General features: G+C 46.9%; 1 protein-coding gene across 1 annotated transcript in view; it reads left to right on the plus strand.

Moving 5' to 3' along the window:
* The first annotated feature begins 4,799 nt into the window (after positions 1-4,799).
* Positions 4,800-17,834, plus strand: part of DMRT1 (doublesex and mab-3 related transcription factor 1) — a 120,089-nt gene continuing 107,054 nt past the window's right edge. Inside the window, exons 1-2 of the mRNA XM_006863733.1 lie at positions 4,800-5,111; positions 12,295-12,499. Of these exons, the coding sequence (XP_006863795.1) occupies positions 4,800-5,111; positions 12,295-12,499 (517 nt within the window). The remainder of the gene's footprint in view (positions 5,112-12,294; positions 12,500-17,834) is intronic.

The raw sequence follows: 17,834 nt of genomic DNA on the forward strand, positions 1-17,834 counted from the left end.
CATGTTTGGTAAGGTGGAGGGTCAGAGAAAAAGAGGAAGACCCCCAACGAGATGGATTGGCCAAGTGGCAGCATCAATGGACTCAAGCATGGCAACAGTAGTGAGGTTGGCCCAGGATCGGACAGTGTTTCGTTCTGCTGTGCATAAGGTCACTATGCATTGGTACCAATATCGATGGCACCTAACAACAACAACAGCTATATATGGTCAAAGGTACAACACAGAATTTCCCCAGGAGCACAAACCGCTTGCTATAGACCAACAGTGAACTAACTTGTCAGGGATTCCATTCTTCTTGGATCCACAATCAATGCCCAGGAAAGCAGCCACAAGGAAATTAAGGGCATTAGGTAAATCTGCTACAAAAGACTTCTTGGAAGTTCTAAAAAGCAAAGGTGTCACTTTGAGGGCTAAGATGAGCCTGATCCAAGCCATGGTATTTTCGATCACCTTGTATGCATGTGATAGTTGGGCAATGAAAAGGAAGACCAGGGAAGAATTGATGCCTGTGAATTACGGTGTTGATGAAGAATATTGAAAATAGCATGGACTGCCAGAAAACCAAAAAATCCTTCTTGGAAGAAGTATAGCCAAAATGCTCCTTAGAAGTGAGAATGGTGAGACTTCATCTCTTGTACTTTGGACGTGTTCTCAGGAGGGACCCGTCCCTGAAGAAGGACATCATGCCGGTAAATTAAAGGGTCAGTGAGAAAGAAGAGGACTCTCAATGAGATGATCCGACACAGTGAATGCAACTATGAACTCATTCATAACAACCCCTGTGAGATTGGAGCAGGACCAGGTAGCATTTTGCTGTGTTGTACTATTATCCATCAGCTGGCTATGAGCTGGAGTGGGTTCAATGGGAACTAAGAAAAGCAACTACTGTGGACAAAATGCAAAACGGATGCAATCTATCACTGCTGTCTTCAAATAGATGGATTCCCCTCCATATAAGTTCTTCCAAAGTATAGACGGTATGTGTGTGTGTACCCCACTTTCTTCCCATTCTTCTCCAACCAGGAAATAATAATAACAAAACAGCAGCAGACATACTATGTGCCAGCTAATTTCTAAGCACTTCACAAGCAGTAACTTTTACTGTCTTACTGACAATCTTTTGAGGTATTTTGACTTCTCTTGATTTACAGAAAAGGATCTCAGACAGGTTAAGTACCTTGCCTGAGGTTACACAGTTGCGCTGTAGGATAAGCACTAGACTGCTAACCACAAGGTTGGCAGTTCAAACCTACCGCCTGCTCCTTGGAAACCCTATACAGGGTCGTGATGAGTCAGAACTGACTCGATGGCACTTATATCTCCAGCAGGAGAAAGATGAGGCATTCTGCTCCCATGAAAGTTTAAAAATCAAAATCCACAAAAGCCTTGGAAACCCAAGCTGCTAGTGACTCCACGGTACGCAACAACAACAGTGTTGTACCAATTCAATGTGTAATGTTCTCTCTCTGAAAGTGTCGGCTAAGTGTGATTGAAAAGTCATAAGGCAACAGAAGCAGAAAAGCAGCCATTTCTTTTCACCCAGGGAGAATAAATAACCCCCCTGAACACGTATAAAAAAGTTTTTATTTAAAAAATGGACATTACTGTATGTAATTTGTTTTGTCTTTTAGATAAGAAATTTTTAATAGCTTGTTATTAAGTGCTGTTGAGTAGGTTCTGACTCACAGCAACCCTGTTTAGGATTTCTGAGTATCAACTAGTGGGTTTGAACTGCTGACCTTGTGGTTTGCAGTCTAGTGCTGATTAATTTACATGCCATAAAATTTACTCACATTAAGGGCATATACTCATATAAATTCAGAGTGCTGGTTTGGCACTGTAGGATAAACTCTCGACCACAAGTTCGGCTTGAACTACAAGATTGGTGGTTTAAATTCTTTAACCACTCCTAAGGAACCTGATGAGTCAGAACTGACTGGATGACACTTAACAAAACAAGGGCAAATTCAGTAATTGAAGTAAATTCACGGAGCGGTTCAGCTATCAGCATCATATTACAATTCTGAGAGATTTTATGCCAAAGACCCTTCACATCCTTTCCCACTCATTCCCCACTCCCATCCCTGAGAAAACACATCTATTTTCTGTCTTTATAGATGCGCCGATTCCAAACATTTTATATATATTATTGTTGTTGTTAAGTGCTGTCGAGTCGGTTCCGACCCATAGCGACCCTGTACAGAGTTTCCGAGGGTGTAAATCTTTACGGGAGTAGAAAGCCTCATCTTTCTCCCTCGGAGCGGCTGGTAGTTTCGAACTGCTGACCTTAAGGTTCACAGCCTGATTCGTAACCACTATGCTACCAGAGCTCCTTTAGGACCATACAAAATGTGGTCATTGAAGCTGGCTTCCTTCATTAGCACGGTATTCTCAAGGTTCATCCACGTTCTGGCTTCTGTCAGTAGAACGTTACTCCTTTTGATGGTTGAGTAATATTCCACTGTATGGCTGTATCGTTCAGTTCGTTCTTGGGTGTCTTCCTACTGTCCTTAGACCTTCTCACATCTCTCATCTCCTGTGGGATTTGTGAATAGAGGTTCTACTAGACTATTATCTTCAACATCACATTATGTTTCAATAGTTCCAGACAGGAGATTCCAGTTGCAGATTTTCTATCAGCTGAAATTCACTACAGGGAACCTGAGTTCTCCCTGAAACCTCAGATTTGCCAGTTACTGCTTCCTGCATCTACCTCATTCTCTAAAATGAAAGAAACATTGGGGAATATCTCAGCCCCAAGTTAATAAGATGTAAAAAGAAAGAAGGAAAAGTAAATAGACAGTAACAGCAATTGTGTTACATTTTAGTGGAAGACTTATAAATATTCCTGAGCAAAATAGTGGTTATCTGTCATTGTTCTGGACTGCAAAGTCGGTTTGAGCCACTAGGTTGGCAGTTCAAGCTCACAAACTGCACCTCGGAAACCCTATACAGGGTCGCTATGGGTCAGAACCGACTTGACGGCACTTCACGCAAAAACAATAATCCTGTGGGATAATGTGCTGGAGTGCATAGTTACTTTGGACTGCAAGGTCGATTTGAACCTCAAGGTTGATGGTTGAAAGTCAACAGCCGCTCCTTGGAAATCCTATACAGGGTTGGAGTCAGCAATGACTGGAAGGCACTTAACAACAACATCATCATTTAACAAGATCCAGAAGGGAGTGGCAGTATTGGAGAATTTTGGTGCTAACCTGCTGAAAGAAAACTGCCACTGGACCATCCTTGAATGAGAAATAGGATTGCTGTGTAGCTTTGGAGACCTAACCCCAGAATCTGCAACTGGAATACTTACACTATGAAAAGCAGGACAGTGGTCATTTTGAGGGGAGGGGAGTTGCACTGAGCAAAGAGGTATGTAATGACCCAACAGACAAGGTGGATAACCAGTGAGGTCGGCAAATTCCGAGGGCCACCTTTCCAAGTGCTTGCAGACCCAACTGAGGTCTTTATCTTTTGTCTTTTATATGGAAAACAATACCAAACGACTTCCAGACCCAGTATTGTGTGCATGGACCATACCAGAAGGCTAAGAGGAGGAATGTGTGCTTTCTGCAAAGTTTCAGACAGGAGGTGAGGGCTGGCCTTAGGGGACACGTGGAGCAGTAGGAAGAAATGACCAACAAGCTTTGGGGATGGATTGTTGTTGAAGTATGAAGAACCATCCAGGAGGGGGTGGGGTGGGGAGTTCCGGATGGGAATGCGGGGAAAGACAGAAGGCTGAGGTTTGTTTGGAGGTATCCTTGCAACCAGTAAAGTGCACAGATCTTAAGTGTAGCATGGGTCTTGATGAATGTCTGCACTCGTGGATCTACCCCTTAGATCCCCCAATACAGGGTTTTGAAATGCTGCGCTTCCCTTCTCTGCTGAGTCTACAATAAGAGCTTTCTGGAAGGCACCAAAGCCTCAGGGACCTGAGGCAAGCAGCAGCGAGGGCTGCAAGATGGAACGTTCTCTGCAGCCAGTAGGAGGAAATCTTGTGAGCAAACGACCACTAGACAGGAAGAGGTCCTAGGAGAACAGAAAGACTCCCGCTTGGACGTTTTTGGCGTGCTTGACACCCCCCCCCCCATTCCCTTCCGCACACTTATTTGCTCCTGAATGTAGAGTGTTTCTCTCATCTCAAAGTTCTCAATCCCCCGCTAAAACCCCTTCTGAGCTGGCTTCAGCTCGAGTCTGCACCACGGAACCTGGGGAAGGCCCTCACTGGGGGTGGGGAGGAGAATGGGGTGGGAGCTCAGGACCCTGAGCTCTCTGCACCTCCTCTGAGCAGCATTACCTCGCGGGCACTGTATCCTCGGAGCTCAAGCTCTGTCAGCAGAGCCAGGCTGCGAGGAAAGAGCAGGGTGGCCCGTCTCCGGACGGCTGTGCACCCCTTCTCCTCGCCCCTGCAGTTTGTTTGCAGCAGCGCCCTAGGGCTTACAGCCTTGTGAGTTTGCACGCGGCGACAGCGCCGCGGCTGGGATTGGGGGGCGGGGAGCGTTGCCGCGCTCCTCTCGCCTTCTCGCGCCTTGGCTGTCCCAGGAACGTCGGGAAAAGTATCCAAGAGTTCTGCGAGGCGCACGCGCCAAAAAAAAAAAAAAAAAAGGGGCACAACCCCCACCCCTCTGGGCGTTGCGTGTCCCGACCTCGCCACTCAGGCTGCACCTCCGGCTGTTGCGCACACGCCTCCCGCGCCTCCTCCTCCTAGCTTTCTCGCCGTCGGTCGGTACTGCCTTTGCAGCCGTCTGCGACACGGAGTGGTAGTCAGAGATCCCTGCGCTCCTCCTCGGACCACCATGCCCAACGACGATGCCTTCAGCAAGCCCTCGACCCCGGCAGAGGCTCCGCACGCCCCCGGGTCTGCCCCACAGGGCAAGGGCGCTGGCTTCGGAAAGGGGACCGGGCCGCTGGCGGGCGCGGGGGGCTGCGGCGGCGCGGGGTCCGGGGCGGCGGGTAAGAAGTCCCCGAGGCTGCCCAAGTGTGCGCGTTGTCGGAACCACGGCTACGCGTCGCCGCTCAAGGGCCACAAGCGCTTCTGCATGTGGCGGGACTGTCAGTGCAAGAAGTGCAACCTGATCGCCGAAAGGCAGCGCGTGATGGCCGCGCAGGTGAGTTCGGCCCCGGGTGCTGGGCGACGTGCCTCGGGGCGCTGAGCACGCACCACCATCCCCATCATGGCCGGCTGCAGCCCTGGGGCTCCGGGTGAGCCCCTCCTGCAGTCTCCCGAAGGCCGGATGCAGTCCTGAGCTCTAGGACACGTTCCTGGACGGCTCGGTGCACTGGGTGAGGTCCCCTTGCTGTCCTCGACGGCTGGTTGCACGCTTGGGCTCTGGGTAAGGACCCCCCGAGCACGACCCCGGCAGCCAGGTGCATCCCTGGGCCAAGACCCGGATAGCCAGGCGCAGGCCCAGAAGCTGGGCCAAGTGCTCGGCGTGCGTAAGCACGGTGGCCGGGTGCAGCCCAGGACGCTGAGTGAGGTTCCCCGACCGACCGTTAGGTGCAGCCTTCCATGCTGGGTGAGGTTCCCCAGTGGGTCCCCGACGGCCTCGTGCAACCCCGGACTCTGAATGAAGTCGAGACAGCTGGGTGCAACCCCAGGCACCGGGCGAGGTCCCCTGCAGGCCTCAGACGGCTCGGTCCCCCACTCCCCACCCCCGAGAATCAGGCGTCTGGGGTATGCTCCTATAGGGGTCGCCAGAGTCCCTGGCCCAGCCCCCATCAAGTGTTCTCACGGGCATCCCCGGGATCGCAGGCTTTGCCCATGGATCTGAATTGAACGATCCCTCCTTTTAGGGTTCCCGGATCTCTGATCCCTTCTGTCAGCTGAGAGTGGGGCGTTCGCCCGGGTCTGGAGTCGCGGGTTTCTGGCGCTGCCCCTCACAAAGTTGCAAGTTTGTTCCGCTGGAGGATCTCTGGTTCCCCCGAGAGGGTTGCGGGGTTCATTCCAGTAGGGGCCCCTCACCCTTGGGAGCCCTCGAGAGCCATCGAGAAACGTGCCTCTGTCTGCGGAGCAGAGTTAAGGGGCTCTCCCCGCTGGGTGAGGGGTCTCGGGCTCCTGCATCCCGCCGCGTACAGAACCGCGGGGTTCACCTGGTTCAGGGGTCCCCATGACATCTAACTTGGCTTCTCCTAGAGCCGCGCAGGGTTCGCTTCTCTCGGGAAGGGGGTGCCCCAAGCGCCCTGACCCACCCAGCACAGAACTGAACTCGCTTCTCTGGGTTCCATCTCAGCGCCTTCCCGATCCTGCCCGCACGGAACCGCAGGGTTCGCTTCTCCGGGTTCACTCTCAGGGCTCGGGGGCTCCAGCCCGCTCAAACCTCGGGGACCCCAGAAGTCTCCACGAAGTGCCCCCACGCTCCTGGGACGGATCCCCTCGGCCCGTTTATTTCTGGAAAAGTCCGTGGGCCCCAGCCATTTTGAACCCGACGTTTCGTCAGCCTTGTCCATTTTAATTCGTGTTGTCTGGTGTGAGTGATTTAAGTGAATTCTGTTTAAGTGCAGTCTTACAGTAGATGCTGAGGAGCAGGAGGAATAGACGTGGGTTTGAAGTTTTCTCTCTTTTTTGGGGGGCGTTAACAATGAAAAGTTTTATAAGTAGGTAAGTAATTCAGCATTTTAATGCATGCAGACCAGTGGGAAATTCTTCTAGGATTTTTGGAAGCCAATAAATACATTCTTTCCTGCGAAAAGTTATTTCATCTTTTTAAAAACAGGTTACTGAGAATGAAAAGATGCCAAAGAAATATTTGAGAGAAGGATAGAAGGCTACTTCTCTGAGGCAGGTGTGAATAGCCTCAAAAAAAAAAAAAACTATACAAGTTCGTACATCAGGGTTTTAAGAAAATCTGCTTTAAATTAGGTTTATTTTGGCTTCGCAGACTTGAAAATAGTTGTTTTCTTTATAAACTCTTAGCTTAACCTAAGCAGGAAAAAAAAAAAAAAAGACACTTTGGGTGTAATATTAAAAGTCATCGCAATGAGCTTTTTGGGAAAACAAAACCCAATTTATGCATAATTTAAATTATATTTGTAGGTAGAAAAATATTCGGCTGTTTAGTCCTTGGCTTAAGTGCTTTAGCCTGGAGATATTTTAGGGTGGAAATTTGCTCAAAATGTAATAAAAACTAAAAAAATACAAGGACAGAGATGTTAGTTTTGAACAAAGCTATTTGCTTGCTTAAACAATCATTAGGATGACCTTAGGAATGTGAATTTTCAGTATGTTCCACATTTAAAGGCTTGTGCTAAGATACCTAAAAACCCCTATCAAAAGAATTTTTGGCCATGCTATAAAATAGTTTGCAACTCAACTTAGGTATGGCTTTGTAATCAATACATTTAAAATCAATTCTCCCCCTCCTAAACATAAATTCTTTTAACAGTTTAGAAGGAAGGGTTGGTATAAATGTGCCTTTGCATATGCAATATATAATTACCCTGGGCATTTTTGGTCTGCATGAGATTTGTGTAAATCCAGGTGTAAGTCTGCATTACAATAATTCAGAGGTTTCAAAATTTATTATTATTTCTGGTAAAACTCTTAATTTTCTGTCTCTAAGCCTCTTGGTTAATAATAGGAAGTCCAAGCTTTCAGATCTTGCCTTAAATAATGGATTCTTTAAGATTCATTTTTCTAAGTAGAACTTTTGTCACGAGTGAAATTACTTCCACTTTCTAAGTTTAAACCACAAATTTCCTAAAACAATATATAAATAAATGATGGTTGGGTTTCTGATGTCCCTTTTTATTTTATTGTGGTAAGTACGGTGAACGTGGAGGAACATTTCAAACTTCTTTGCAAGTACAGTTCAGTGATATTCATTATGTTTTTCATCCGTTCTCAGAGAGCCCCTAAACATAGAATCTCCTTTCCCCCTCTTGCCCATCTGGTCCTGCTAACTCCTAATAAACTGTGGTCACTGCCATGTGTAGATATCTCTGGGTCATGCCGTTTTTGCCCTTTTGTGACTGTATTCATGTTTTCAGGGTTCATCCATGTAGCTCTTATTGGCTTAGTAGTATTCCATGTGTTTTGTTGATCCACATTTTGTTTTCCCATTCATTTGTTTGTTGATGGACATTTAGGTGGGTTTCACTTTTTGCCTCTTGCTAATAGTGCTACAAGTGAACATTGTTGTTAATTGCCATTAAGTCAGTTCCCGCTTGTAGCCACCCTGTGTAGGATTTCTGAGGATCGACTGATGGGTGAATTTGAACCATCAACGTTGTGGTTCAAACCAACCTTGCGGCCCAGTGTTTGATGTACACATATCTGTGAATCTCTACTTTGAATACTTTTGGTTATCTACCTAAGAGTGGCATTGCTGGATCACGTGGTAGTTCTCGGGAGCTCGGTGGCTCTGTAGGATAAGCACTGGACTAGGAACCACGAGGTGTAGGCAGTTTGAGCCCACCAGCTGCTCCATGGGAGAAAGATGAGGTTTTTCTCTTCCCACAAAGATACAACCTTGGAAACCCTATACAGGGTAACAACAACAATAACACGGTATGTCTGTCTTTAGCTGTTTGGAGAACTGCAAAACTGCACCATACAGTGTACCATTTTACAGTCAAAGTGTTGGGTGAGAATTTGGATGAGGGACCCCCATTGCCTGACATCCTTATAATACCTTTTGTTTTTGTTTTTAATCACCCCTGTTTTAGTGAGTGTGAAGTGATCTGTCATTATTTTGATGTCAACTTTTGAATTGTATTTGGTCCTGTGAGGCACAGATCACCAGTAGTGAAAGTCCCCACATCTATTTTCCCTTACAAATAGTAAGCAAGGCAACATTTTTTTCCCCCTTTAAGTCCCCAGTCTACCCCACGTTTCACAATATTATTTGAGAAAGAAAAGCTGCAGAGAGACCAGAACGACATTTGTTCCCAGTGTGAGTTTGCCTTGTTTCCTGCTTGGAGGATCCCACATCTAGTCCTCCTGCTTCCTCTTTCAGACTTTCTTCCAGTAACTTCTCTGTGGTACCACCTTCCAGACCCATCTCCCGTTACTTCCTCCACATGTACCCTCCACCACACGGAAACTCTCCACTTCTCCAGCCCACCCAATTCCCTTTTCCGGATTGTTCTATCTTCACATGGCCTTGAATGGGAAACCCACCCCAAAGGATGGAGTAGAAGTACCCATAGAGTTACTGAGGTGGTCTCTGAGGAGCTGCTGGTGGGTTCCAACCACTGACCTTTAGGTTAGCAGCCAAGCACTTTTAACAGCTTGTACCAGGGCTACTTCATCCTCCCTGGCGGTGGTGGTTGTGTGCCGTGGAGTCGGTTCCAAGTCATAGTGTAGGGTTTCCAAGGGTGTACATCTTCTTTACGGGAGCAGAAAGCCTTGTGTTTCTCCCGCAGAAGAGCTGGGAGTGTTAGCCTGACTCGTAAGCACTGCACTACGTAGCCAAACTTTTACCCTGTGATTCCACACACTCATTTTGTTTAACTTCTTAGACAACTTGTTTATTGTGGTGAAATATATATAATGAACATTTGTCATTTCAACCATTTTTGTGTCCACAACTCCGTGACACTGATGATTTTCGCTGTGATGTATGACCACGACGCATTTCCAGATTGTTTTGTTGTCCCTAACAAAAACTCTGTTCCCCTTAAGTAATAGCCTTGATTTCTTCCACCCACACTGGCCACTGGCAAATGCTAATAAACGTTGATCTCTATGAATTGACCTGTTCTGTATGTGAGATCAGACATTTGTCCTGTTGTGATAAATTTCATTCAGTATAATGTTTTTAATCCATTTTTTTTGTGTGTGGAAATTACATGGGTAGCAAAACATTTGCCTTTTCAATAGTCATTGCATGTACAGTGGGGTCGGTTTTAACTCATGGCGACTCTGTACAGGGTTGTTATATATGACGTTAAAAATCTTTATCATGTTATTCAACCCACAGCTGATCCTGATGGTTCCCAACACCCTTAACAAAATCTCAGTCATGTGTCTTCCTCTCCCCTGCCTCTGGTCACCACTAATAACCGATCTCTCTGCATTCGCCTCTTTCAGATATTTCAAATAAGTGGGATCTTACACTATTTGGCCTTTTGTGACTGACTTAGTTTATTCAGCATTAGTTTTTAAAGCCATATTATTATGAATTGAGCCAAGGTTTACAGAGCGGATCATTGGTTGTACATTCAACAAATCTTACACTTGGTTTCATCTCAGTGATTGCGGTCTGCTCCATGTAACAGCATCATCGCACCAACTCTCTGGTGCTTGTTTCCGTTCAGTCTCCTTCCCCAGCACTTCTGAATTTTGTCTATATCCTTAGATAAATGCTGCCCTTTTGATCTTGAATGGTTGTCCACACTGTGGTGTTGGGACCTTACTAGTGTCCTCACAATATGCCTGTGTATTGCTTGGCTGAAAGTTGGGTTCATTTCTAGTCCTGAAGGATGACTTAGTACTATTGTTGTTGTTATGTGCTGTGGAGTCGGTTCCGACTCCTAGCGACCCTGCACAGGGTTTCCGAGGCTGTTAATCTTTACGGGAGCAGAACACCTCATCTTTCTCCCACGGAACCGCTGGTAGTTTCGAACTGCTGACCTTACGGTTCACAACCCGATTCGTAACCACTACGCTACCAGAGGTACTATAGTCTTAGAGTTAAGCCAGGTCTTCTTTCTGATTTGAGTTTTGTCGTACTTGTTCCCCGACTCTAACCAGGACCTTCTAATGCAGTCCCCTTCAGAGCAGTTGGTCGGATAGCTGACACCATCTAGTTCTCTGGTCTCCTGGGCATGGAGACTGATGTTCTCGTGGTTCATTAATCCAATGCACTGATTGTTCCCAGTGTCCTCAGTTCTCATCACTCCTCTAACTCTGCACATGGACAGGCCAGTGGTTGCACCTGAGAGGGCTGCTCGTGCTACCTGAGTGGTTACTCACCAGTCAGTGTAGGATGGAGCACATTGTCTGTGTGGACTTGTGTGGTATACATCTTGTTTGGCTGCTTGGTTAGGGCATCATCAGGCCTTCTTCTCTCTTTAGGACTGAATGAGTGTACCGCATTGTACGGATGGACCATGTTCAGGTCATCCGTGGATGGACACTTGGTTGTTTCTACCTTTTGGCTATTGCAAACTGTACTACATGAACAAGGAGCTCTGGTAGCGTAGTGGTTACGAATGGGGCTGCAAACCTCAGGGTCAGCAGTTCGAAACTACCAGCTGTTCTGCAGGAGAAAGATGAGGCTTTCTGCTCCCGCAAAGATTGACATCCTTGGAAACCCTGTACAGGGTCACTATGGGTCAGAACCGACTCCATGGTACATAACCACCACCACTAAATTACATGAACCTGTTGTTGTTACTGTTAAGTGCCGTCGAGTTGGTTTTGATTCATAGCGATCCTGTACAGGATTTCTGAGGAGCGGCTGGTGAGCTTGAACCGTCGACCTTGTCTGTCAAATTGACCTTGCAATCCAGGGCGTGAACCCACAGCGCCACATGACCTAGGACTCCACATGAACATTGCTCCATACATACTTGTTTGAGTCCCTACTTGACTCAACTTTTGTACCACAGACATGTTTGGACACCTATTGTATGCCACACTCTCTGGCTTTGAACTGTTCCTCAGCTTGGGCTATAGAACAGTGGCCAGCATACAAAAAAACTAAGAGACTTTTTTTGCTGAGTGAAGTAATAAGTCCATCACAAAAGGGCAAATTATAAGTTCACTGTTATAAACAGTTAAGCTCTGGTGTGGCTTATCCTCTGCTGTAGGATAAGCCACTACTGATACCTCAAGGTCAACAGTTCAAACCCTATATAGGGTCGCTATGAGTTGGAACCAACTTAACAACACAGAAAAGTCAAGGAAAGGCTTACACCCAGGGAGGGGAGAAATTTGGAAGGTAACCAGGGATGGGAAAGGTTAAACCTAAAACAAAACCCACTGCTATCATGTTGAATTTGACGTCTAACACCCGTCGGAAAGAGCAGTACAGCTCCACAGATTCCATAGGTTCCAAGGTTGTAAATCTTTGTGAACGCCAATTGCCACATCACTCTGCCCAGTAGACGTTAATGGGTTTGAACCATTCACCTTGTGGTTAGCAGTCCTATGCTTAAACCAGGGCCCATTAAAATAAGGAAATAAATTTAAAAAAAAATTATTTTCAGAAATTTCTGGACCTCCCCCCTGGAGCTTGTGAATCCTGACCCCAGGGTGGGGTGGGGTCTAGTGTGGTTTTATGCTAGCTGTCCAACTGTCCAGCTGATCCCGAAGTGCTCTTGTGTGACTGGACCCTGTGCTTCCAGGTGGCTCTGAGGAGACAGCAGGCCCAGGAAGAGGAACTGGGCATCAGCCACCCCATCCCGCTGCCCAGCGCAGCCGAGCTACTGGTCAAGAGAGAGAATGGCGGTGGTGGCGGCGGTGGAGGCAGCAATCCCTGTCTGATGCCTGAGAGCAGCAGTCCCTCGCAGCCACCGGTGCCAGCCAGCACTCCCACCACGGTGGCCTCAGGTGACCGGGGACAGGTGGGGAGGGTCAGCAACTGCATCCACAAAACCAGAGTCCTTGGACCCACTGAGCCACAGAGGGCATTTAGAGTCTGACCACTTTTCTGTAGTTTCTTGGGGTTAGCTTTTTCTTTTTGTTGTTGAGAATAGACACAGCAAACCTACACACAGTCCAACGATTTCTGATTTCTGCGTTTACATTTCAGTGATATTGATGGCTTTCTTTCACTAACGCAAATCTTTCCCATCCTGCTTTTCCAGAGTGTTTCTCCTTCATTGACATAAACTCGCTGCTTCCTAAGGTCCCATCTGATCTGTCCAGTTGCTGTGGTATCAGTTTGGTCCCATACACGTAGTTTTTATGAGTGCAGTGCTCAAGGCAAGGGTAAGCTAGTGTTTGGGTTAGAGAGCACTTTAGGGCTGTTTTTGGAGGGTAAGAATTAAAGTTGATGACAAGACAATCGTTTTGGGAGTTCATCCAGCCTCTTTGGCTCCAGAAAGTCTAGATTCCCTTAGAATTTGAAATTCTGTTCTTCATCCCTCCCCCTTTTGGATCAAGATTCTTTGTGGAATCTTTTCTCAGATTTTTAGTAGTGGTAGCCAGGTGCCATCCAGTTAGGTCATATGACAAAGGAGCCGGTTGGTCATGGGGCCAGCTAGTGAGTCACACGTTCCATTCTGAGTCCATGCCCTCTGAAGGTCCATGTTTGGCTGTCTCACAAAGGAGGTGGCTGTGGAGTCTAAAATGGAGGTTCAACCACTTCCCCTTTCATGTTGGATCCAGATTTCATCTTGGTCCATGCCCCATTTTCCAGGTGAGAAATAGATACCCAGGGACAGGGGGATGGGCCAAGAGGTCAGCAGTATTGGGGTGGGAGTCAAAGACCCTTGGTTCCAGCAGGGTCGACCTTCATCTGGAGAGTGTGTTGGAAACAGCCAAATCTTAGGCACCAGGTTTGTGCACTGGGGAGTTAGGGGTGCATTTCACCTAGAATGGGACTCTCTCCTGTGTGACCCTCACTGTATGCGTGGCTTGGTCGTATTCCCTCAACGGAAGGAATTGCTGCTCCGTCCTGTGCCCTTCCCCGATTGGTTGTGGACAGACTGCTATGATCCATAGGCTTTTATTGACTGATTTTCAGAAGTAGATCCTCAGGCCTTTCTTCCTAGTCTGCTTTAGTCTGGAATCTCCGCTGACAGACGGGGATGGTTGCACATGATGTGTGCTGGCCGGGAATCGAACCTGAGTCCCCCATGTGGATGGTGAGATTGTACCACAGAGCCTCACTGCCTCATATGAGGGTCTATGTGTGCTTGCTTGTTTCGTTTCATCTTCAGAGTAGCATGTTTACATACGTGTGAAAATGGAGACAAGATTGCAACACTGACTTTGTAAGTTACAGAACTAGTGTCCCTCTGCCTGCAGAGTGACCTGTGCTTTTACTGCCTTGGGGTCTCCAAACTGCCACCCAAATCAGTGGTTCTGCCCAGGATGAATGCGACTGGCCACACGTGGCTATCTGAACACACGTGTGTTCATTGCCCAAACCAAGCATGTCGCCGTGGTTGATTCTGACTCTCAGGGACGCTATGGGACAGAGTAGAACTGCCCCATACGCGCTGTTATTGTAGAATCTACACAGAAGCAGACTGCCACACCTTTCTCACACGGAACAGTAGTGGGTTTCAATCACCGGCCTTTCAGTTAGCAGCTGAGCATTTAACCACTGCATTACCAGGGGATCCTTGAATTAATTATAATGAAATAAAATGAAAAGATACAACGCCTCAGTTGCACTAACCACATTTCAACTGCTCAGTAGCCACATATGGTTAAAGACCACCCTGCAGGACAATGCAGATAAACCATCTCCGTTGCTCAGAAACTTGCACCCATGGCATTGAGCGCTAAGACATCCGCCAGGGACCAACGGTTTCGTGGGGTTTCTGGTCAATTCTGAGAATCACAGAAGCTCACCAACCCACCCACCCACCACGTGCCCTTGTGCTGACTCCGACTCATAGAGAACCCACCTGTGTCAGGGTAGAACTGTGCTCCACGGGTGTTCAGTGACAGACTTTTCAGAAGTAGCTCGCCACACTTTTCTTCTGAGGCACCTCTGGGTGATTCAAACTTTCAAATTCAGTTAACACTGAGCACATTAACCAGCTGCACCATCGAGGGACTTGCTAAGACTTGTTGTTGTTGTTGTTAAGTGCCGTTGAGTCAGTTCTGACTCATATCGACCCTGTCTCGGGTTTCCAAGGATCAGCTGGTAGATTTGACATCCTGGTTAACAGTCCAGTGCCTATCCTACAGAGCCACACCAGGATTCCAGACTCCCTGATACACCCTGGCATGTGGGACCCTCTTAACTAAGTTCTCATGAATTACCTGGCTTGCTTCATTGGGTGCTGTAAACTCGCTGTGCCCTGTTGGATAAGTCACTTAACCTCTCTGAGCCTTTGGTGCCCTCTTCTCAAAAATGAGCAAGGAGGTCTCGGGGCCTTTATAAAGAAGGAGCTCAGGAGTACCATAGAAAGCAGGTGCCAGGCGGAACTCTGGTCCCTGCCTGGCAGGTGGGTTGTGTGTGTGTCTGTCTACGTGTGTGTTATTGGAGCTACAGATTCAGCAATTAAAAGAGGAGAGTCTTTCCCTTCCCCTCAGATGCTCGTAATACAGGCCAACCCCAGAGATACCACAGGTTCATTTCCAGACCACCGCAATGAAGCGAGTCACTTGGATTGTTTGATGTCCCCATGTTGACAGCCAAACTCATAATTTTCTTTAGTTTTAAGGGGTTTGGGTAGCTTAGTGGGTTGTGAGTCTGGCTGCTAACTACAAGGTCAACAGTTCAAAACTACCAACTGATCTGAAAGAGAAGGATGAGCCTTTCTGCTTCCATAAAGATTTGCAGCCTTGGAAACCCTATGCAGGGTTGCTATGAGTCGGAAGTGACTCCACGGCATACTACTACCACCACCACCAAAGATTTACAGCCTCGAAAAGGAGGTAGTTGTTGATGGAAGCAGTTTGAATTTTCATTAAGGGAAAGTTTTTGGTTTGATTTGGTTTTGTAATAAGATATATCTAGTGTAGTGGTTACGAATCGGGCTGCGAGCCGCAAGGTCAGCAGTTTGAAACTACCAGCTGTTCCGCGGGAGAAAGATGAGGCGTTCAGCTCCCGTAAAGATTTACAGCCTCGGAAACCCTGTATAGGGTCGCTATGGGTCGGAACCGACTCCACGACACACAACAACAACATAAAATGTACCGTTTTAAAGCACACAGTTTATTAGGATTAATTATATTCACAGTAATTACAACCATTACTGTATTTATTTTCAATATATTTTTTTTTGTCATTGCAAACACAAATTCAGTGCATTAGGCAAAAGGCTCTCAACTCTCCCCTCCCTTCTGCTTCTGGCGAACGCTGGTGGACATTCTGTCTTGGTAAACTTGCCTGTTCTAGTCATTTCGTATCAATGAAATCATAGACTCATTGGCCTTTTGTGTTTGGTTTATTGAATTGAATGCAGTGTTTTCAAGGTTTGTCCATAGCAGGCATCAGAACTTCATTTCTCTTTACCGTTAATACTATACCATAGGATGGATCAGACCATGTGTTTGATCCGTTTTATCTGTTGATGCGCACTCGGGATGTTTCTACATTTTGTCCACTGTGGATTGTGCTGCTGTGAGCATTCATGTACAACTAACTGTTTAAAACCCTGTTTTCTACTCTCTGGGGCATTTACCTAGGGATTGGAGTGTTACCTTGTTGAGGAATTGTCTGTTTTCTACAGTGGATGCACTGTTACACATTTCCACCAGGAGCATACAAGAGTGCCAATTTCCCTGAATCTTTTCTTGTTATTTATTTATTATTATTTTTTTTAATTTAAGGTTTTTATTGTGGATGGTTTTCTTGTTATTTTTGTCTTTTTTTTTAATGTTTTATTGTGAATTATGTGATAGTTTACATGGAGAGCATTAGTTTTACATTCATCCTATTGTATGTTTCATTGCCATGGTTACAATCCCCTCCATGCATCATCAACCAACCAAAGGGTACACCCTGCAAGCCTGCCCCCTGGTCATCAGCATACATTTTTTTTTGTCTCTTTTTGATTATAACCCCGGTGGTAGGTGTGAAGTGAGTGGTGTTTCAGTGTGGTTTTGATTTGCATTTCCTGACGACAGGGTCGCTATGGGTCTGAACCGACTCGACGGCACTTAACAACAACAACAACAAGTGATCATTTGCTTTTCATAGAGATCTTGTGAGGTAGGGATGATTATCCCTGTTTACAGATTGGGAAACCAAGTCTTAGCACATAGTAAGGAAACTGCCCCCAGAATAAAGCTCTGCCGAGGTGGGATTTGACCCCAGTCTGTCTAGCCTGGAATCTCACAGGTTTTTGGTTTCACCTGCCTGTGATGAGAGGCTGGAGTCCAGTAGTCTTGTTTCCTGGGAAAGTGGGCAGTTAGGGAGATTGTGCTGGGGCTGTGGTTTTATCCTCTGAAAGGAATTACAGCCAGAGGACAAACAGGAACAATTTAGTTCTTCTTCTCAGGGCCAGGAAGCCACAACATAGCTGCTGCAACTTTGTAGGGCACCTGAGGTTGGCGTGGGGTCTTGCCTGATGTCCCCAGAGTTCACCTCAGTGGAAGGGAGGAGGACCAACAAGCTAGCAGAGTTCTAGAGAAGACCGTCAGGCTACAGAGAGTTCCTCACGACAAAGATGTTCTCTTCAGGATATTCCGGAGTGGCGATAGGGAAAGTTACAAACTGAAGCCACTTGGGAGCAGGACAGAAGGTTCAGGGACAAGGAGGATATGACCAGATCCCCACTTCCTCTGTCTCTGGAGCTAACGGGAGTCTGCGTGAATTATCAAGCACAGCTATAACAGAAATACCACAAGGGGATGGGTTTAGCAAACAGAAAGTTATTTTCCTTCAGTTTAGGAGACGAGAGGTCTAAACTCAAGGTACCAGCTTGGGGAAATGCGTTTTCTCCCTGTCTCCTCTGGGCCAGGTGTTCCTAGCGTTCCTTGGAGATTTCTATTGTCTGGCATCAGTCTTCCCCTGGGTCTATGAGATTCACAGCAACGGGGACCCCGGGTGCAGACAATGTGTTCTGTTTTCTCGGTGGTACTGAGGTCCCTTCTCTGCTTACTCCTGTCTCCTGTTATCTCTTGTAAGATAAAGGTGAGGCAAGTGTGCCCCAGGGGAACTCCCCTTATATTGATTGGATCAGGATTGTGATCTGTGTGAGAGTGTGTCATTGCACCCCAGTCCTCTTACAACTGAGTGACTGACGAGCCCATCATG

This window comes from Chrysochloris asiatica, unplaced genomic scaffold, assembly GCF_000296735.1.
Source record: "Chrysochloris asiatica unplaced genomic scaffold, ChrAsi1.0 scaffold00056, whole genome shotgun sequence".
NCBI classification, from domain to species: domain Eukaryota; kingdom Metazoa; phylum Chordata; class Mammalia; order Afrosoricida; family Chrysochloridae; genus Chrysochloris; species Chrysochloris asiatica.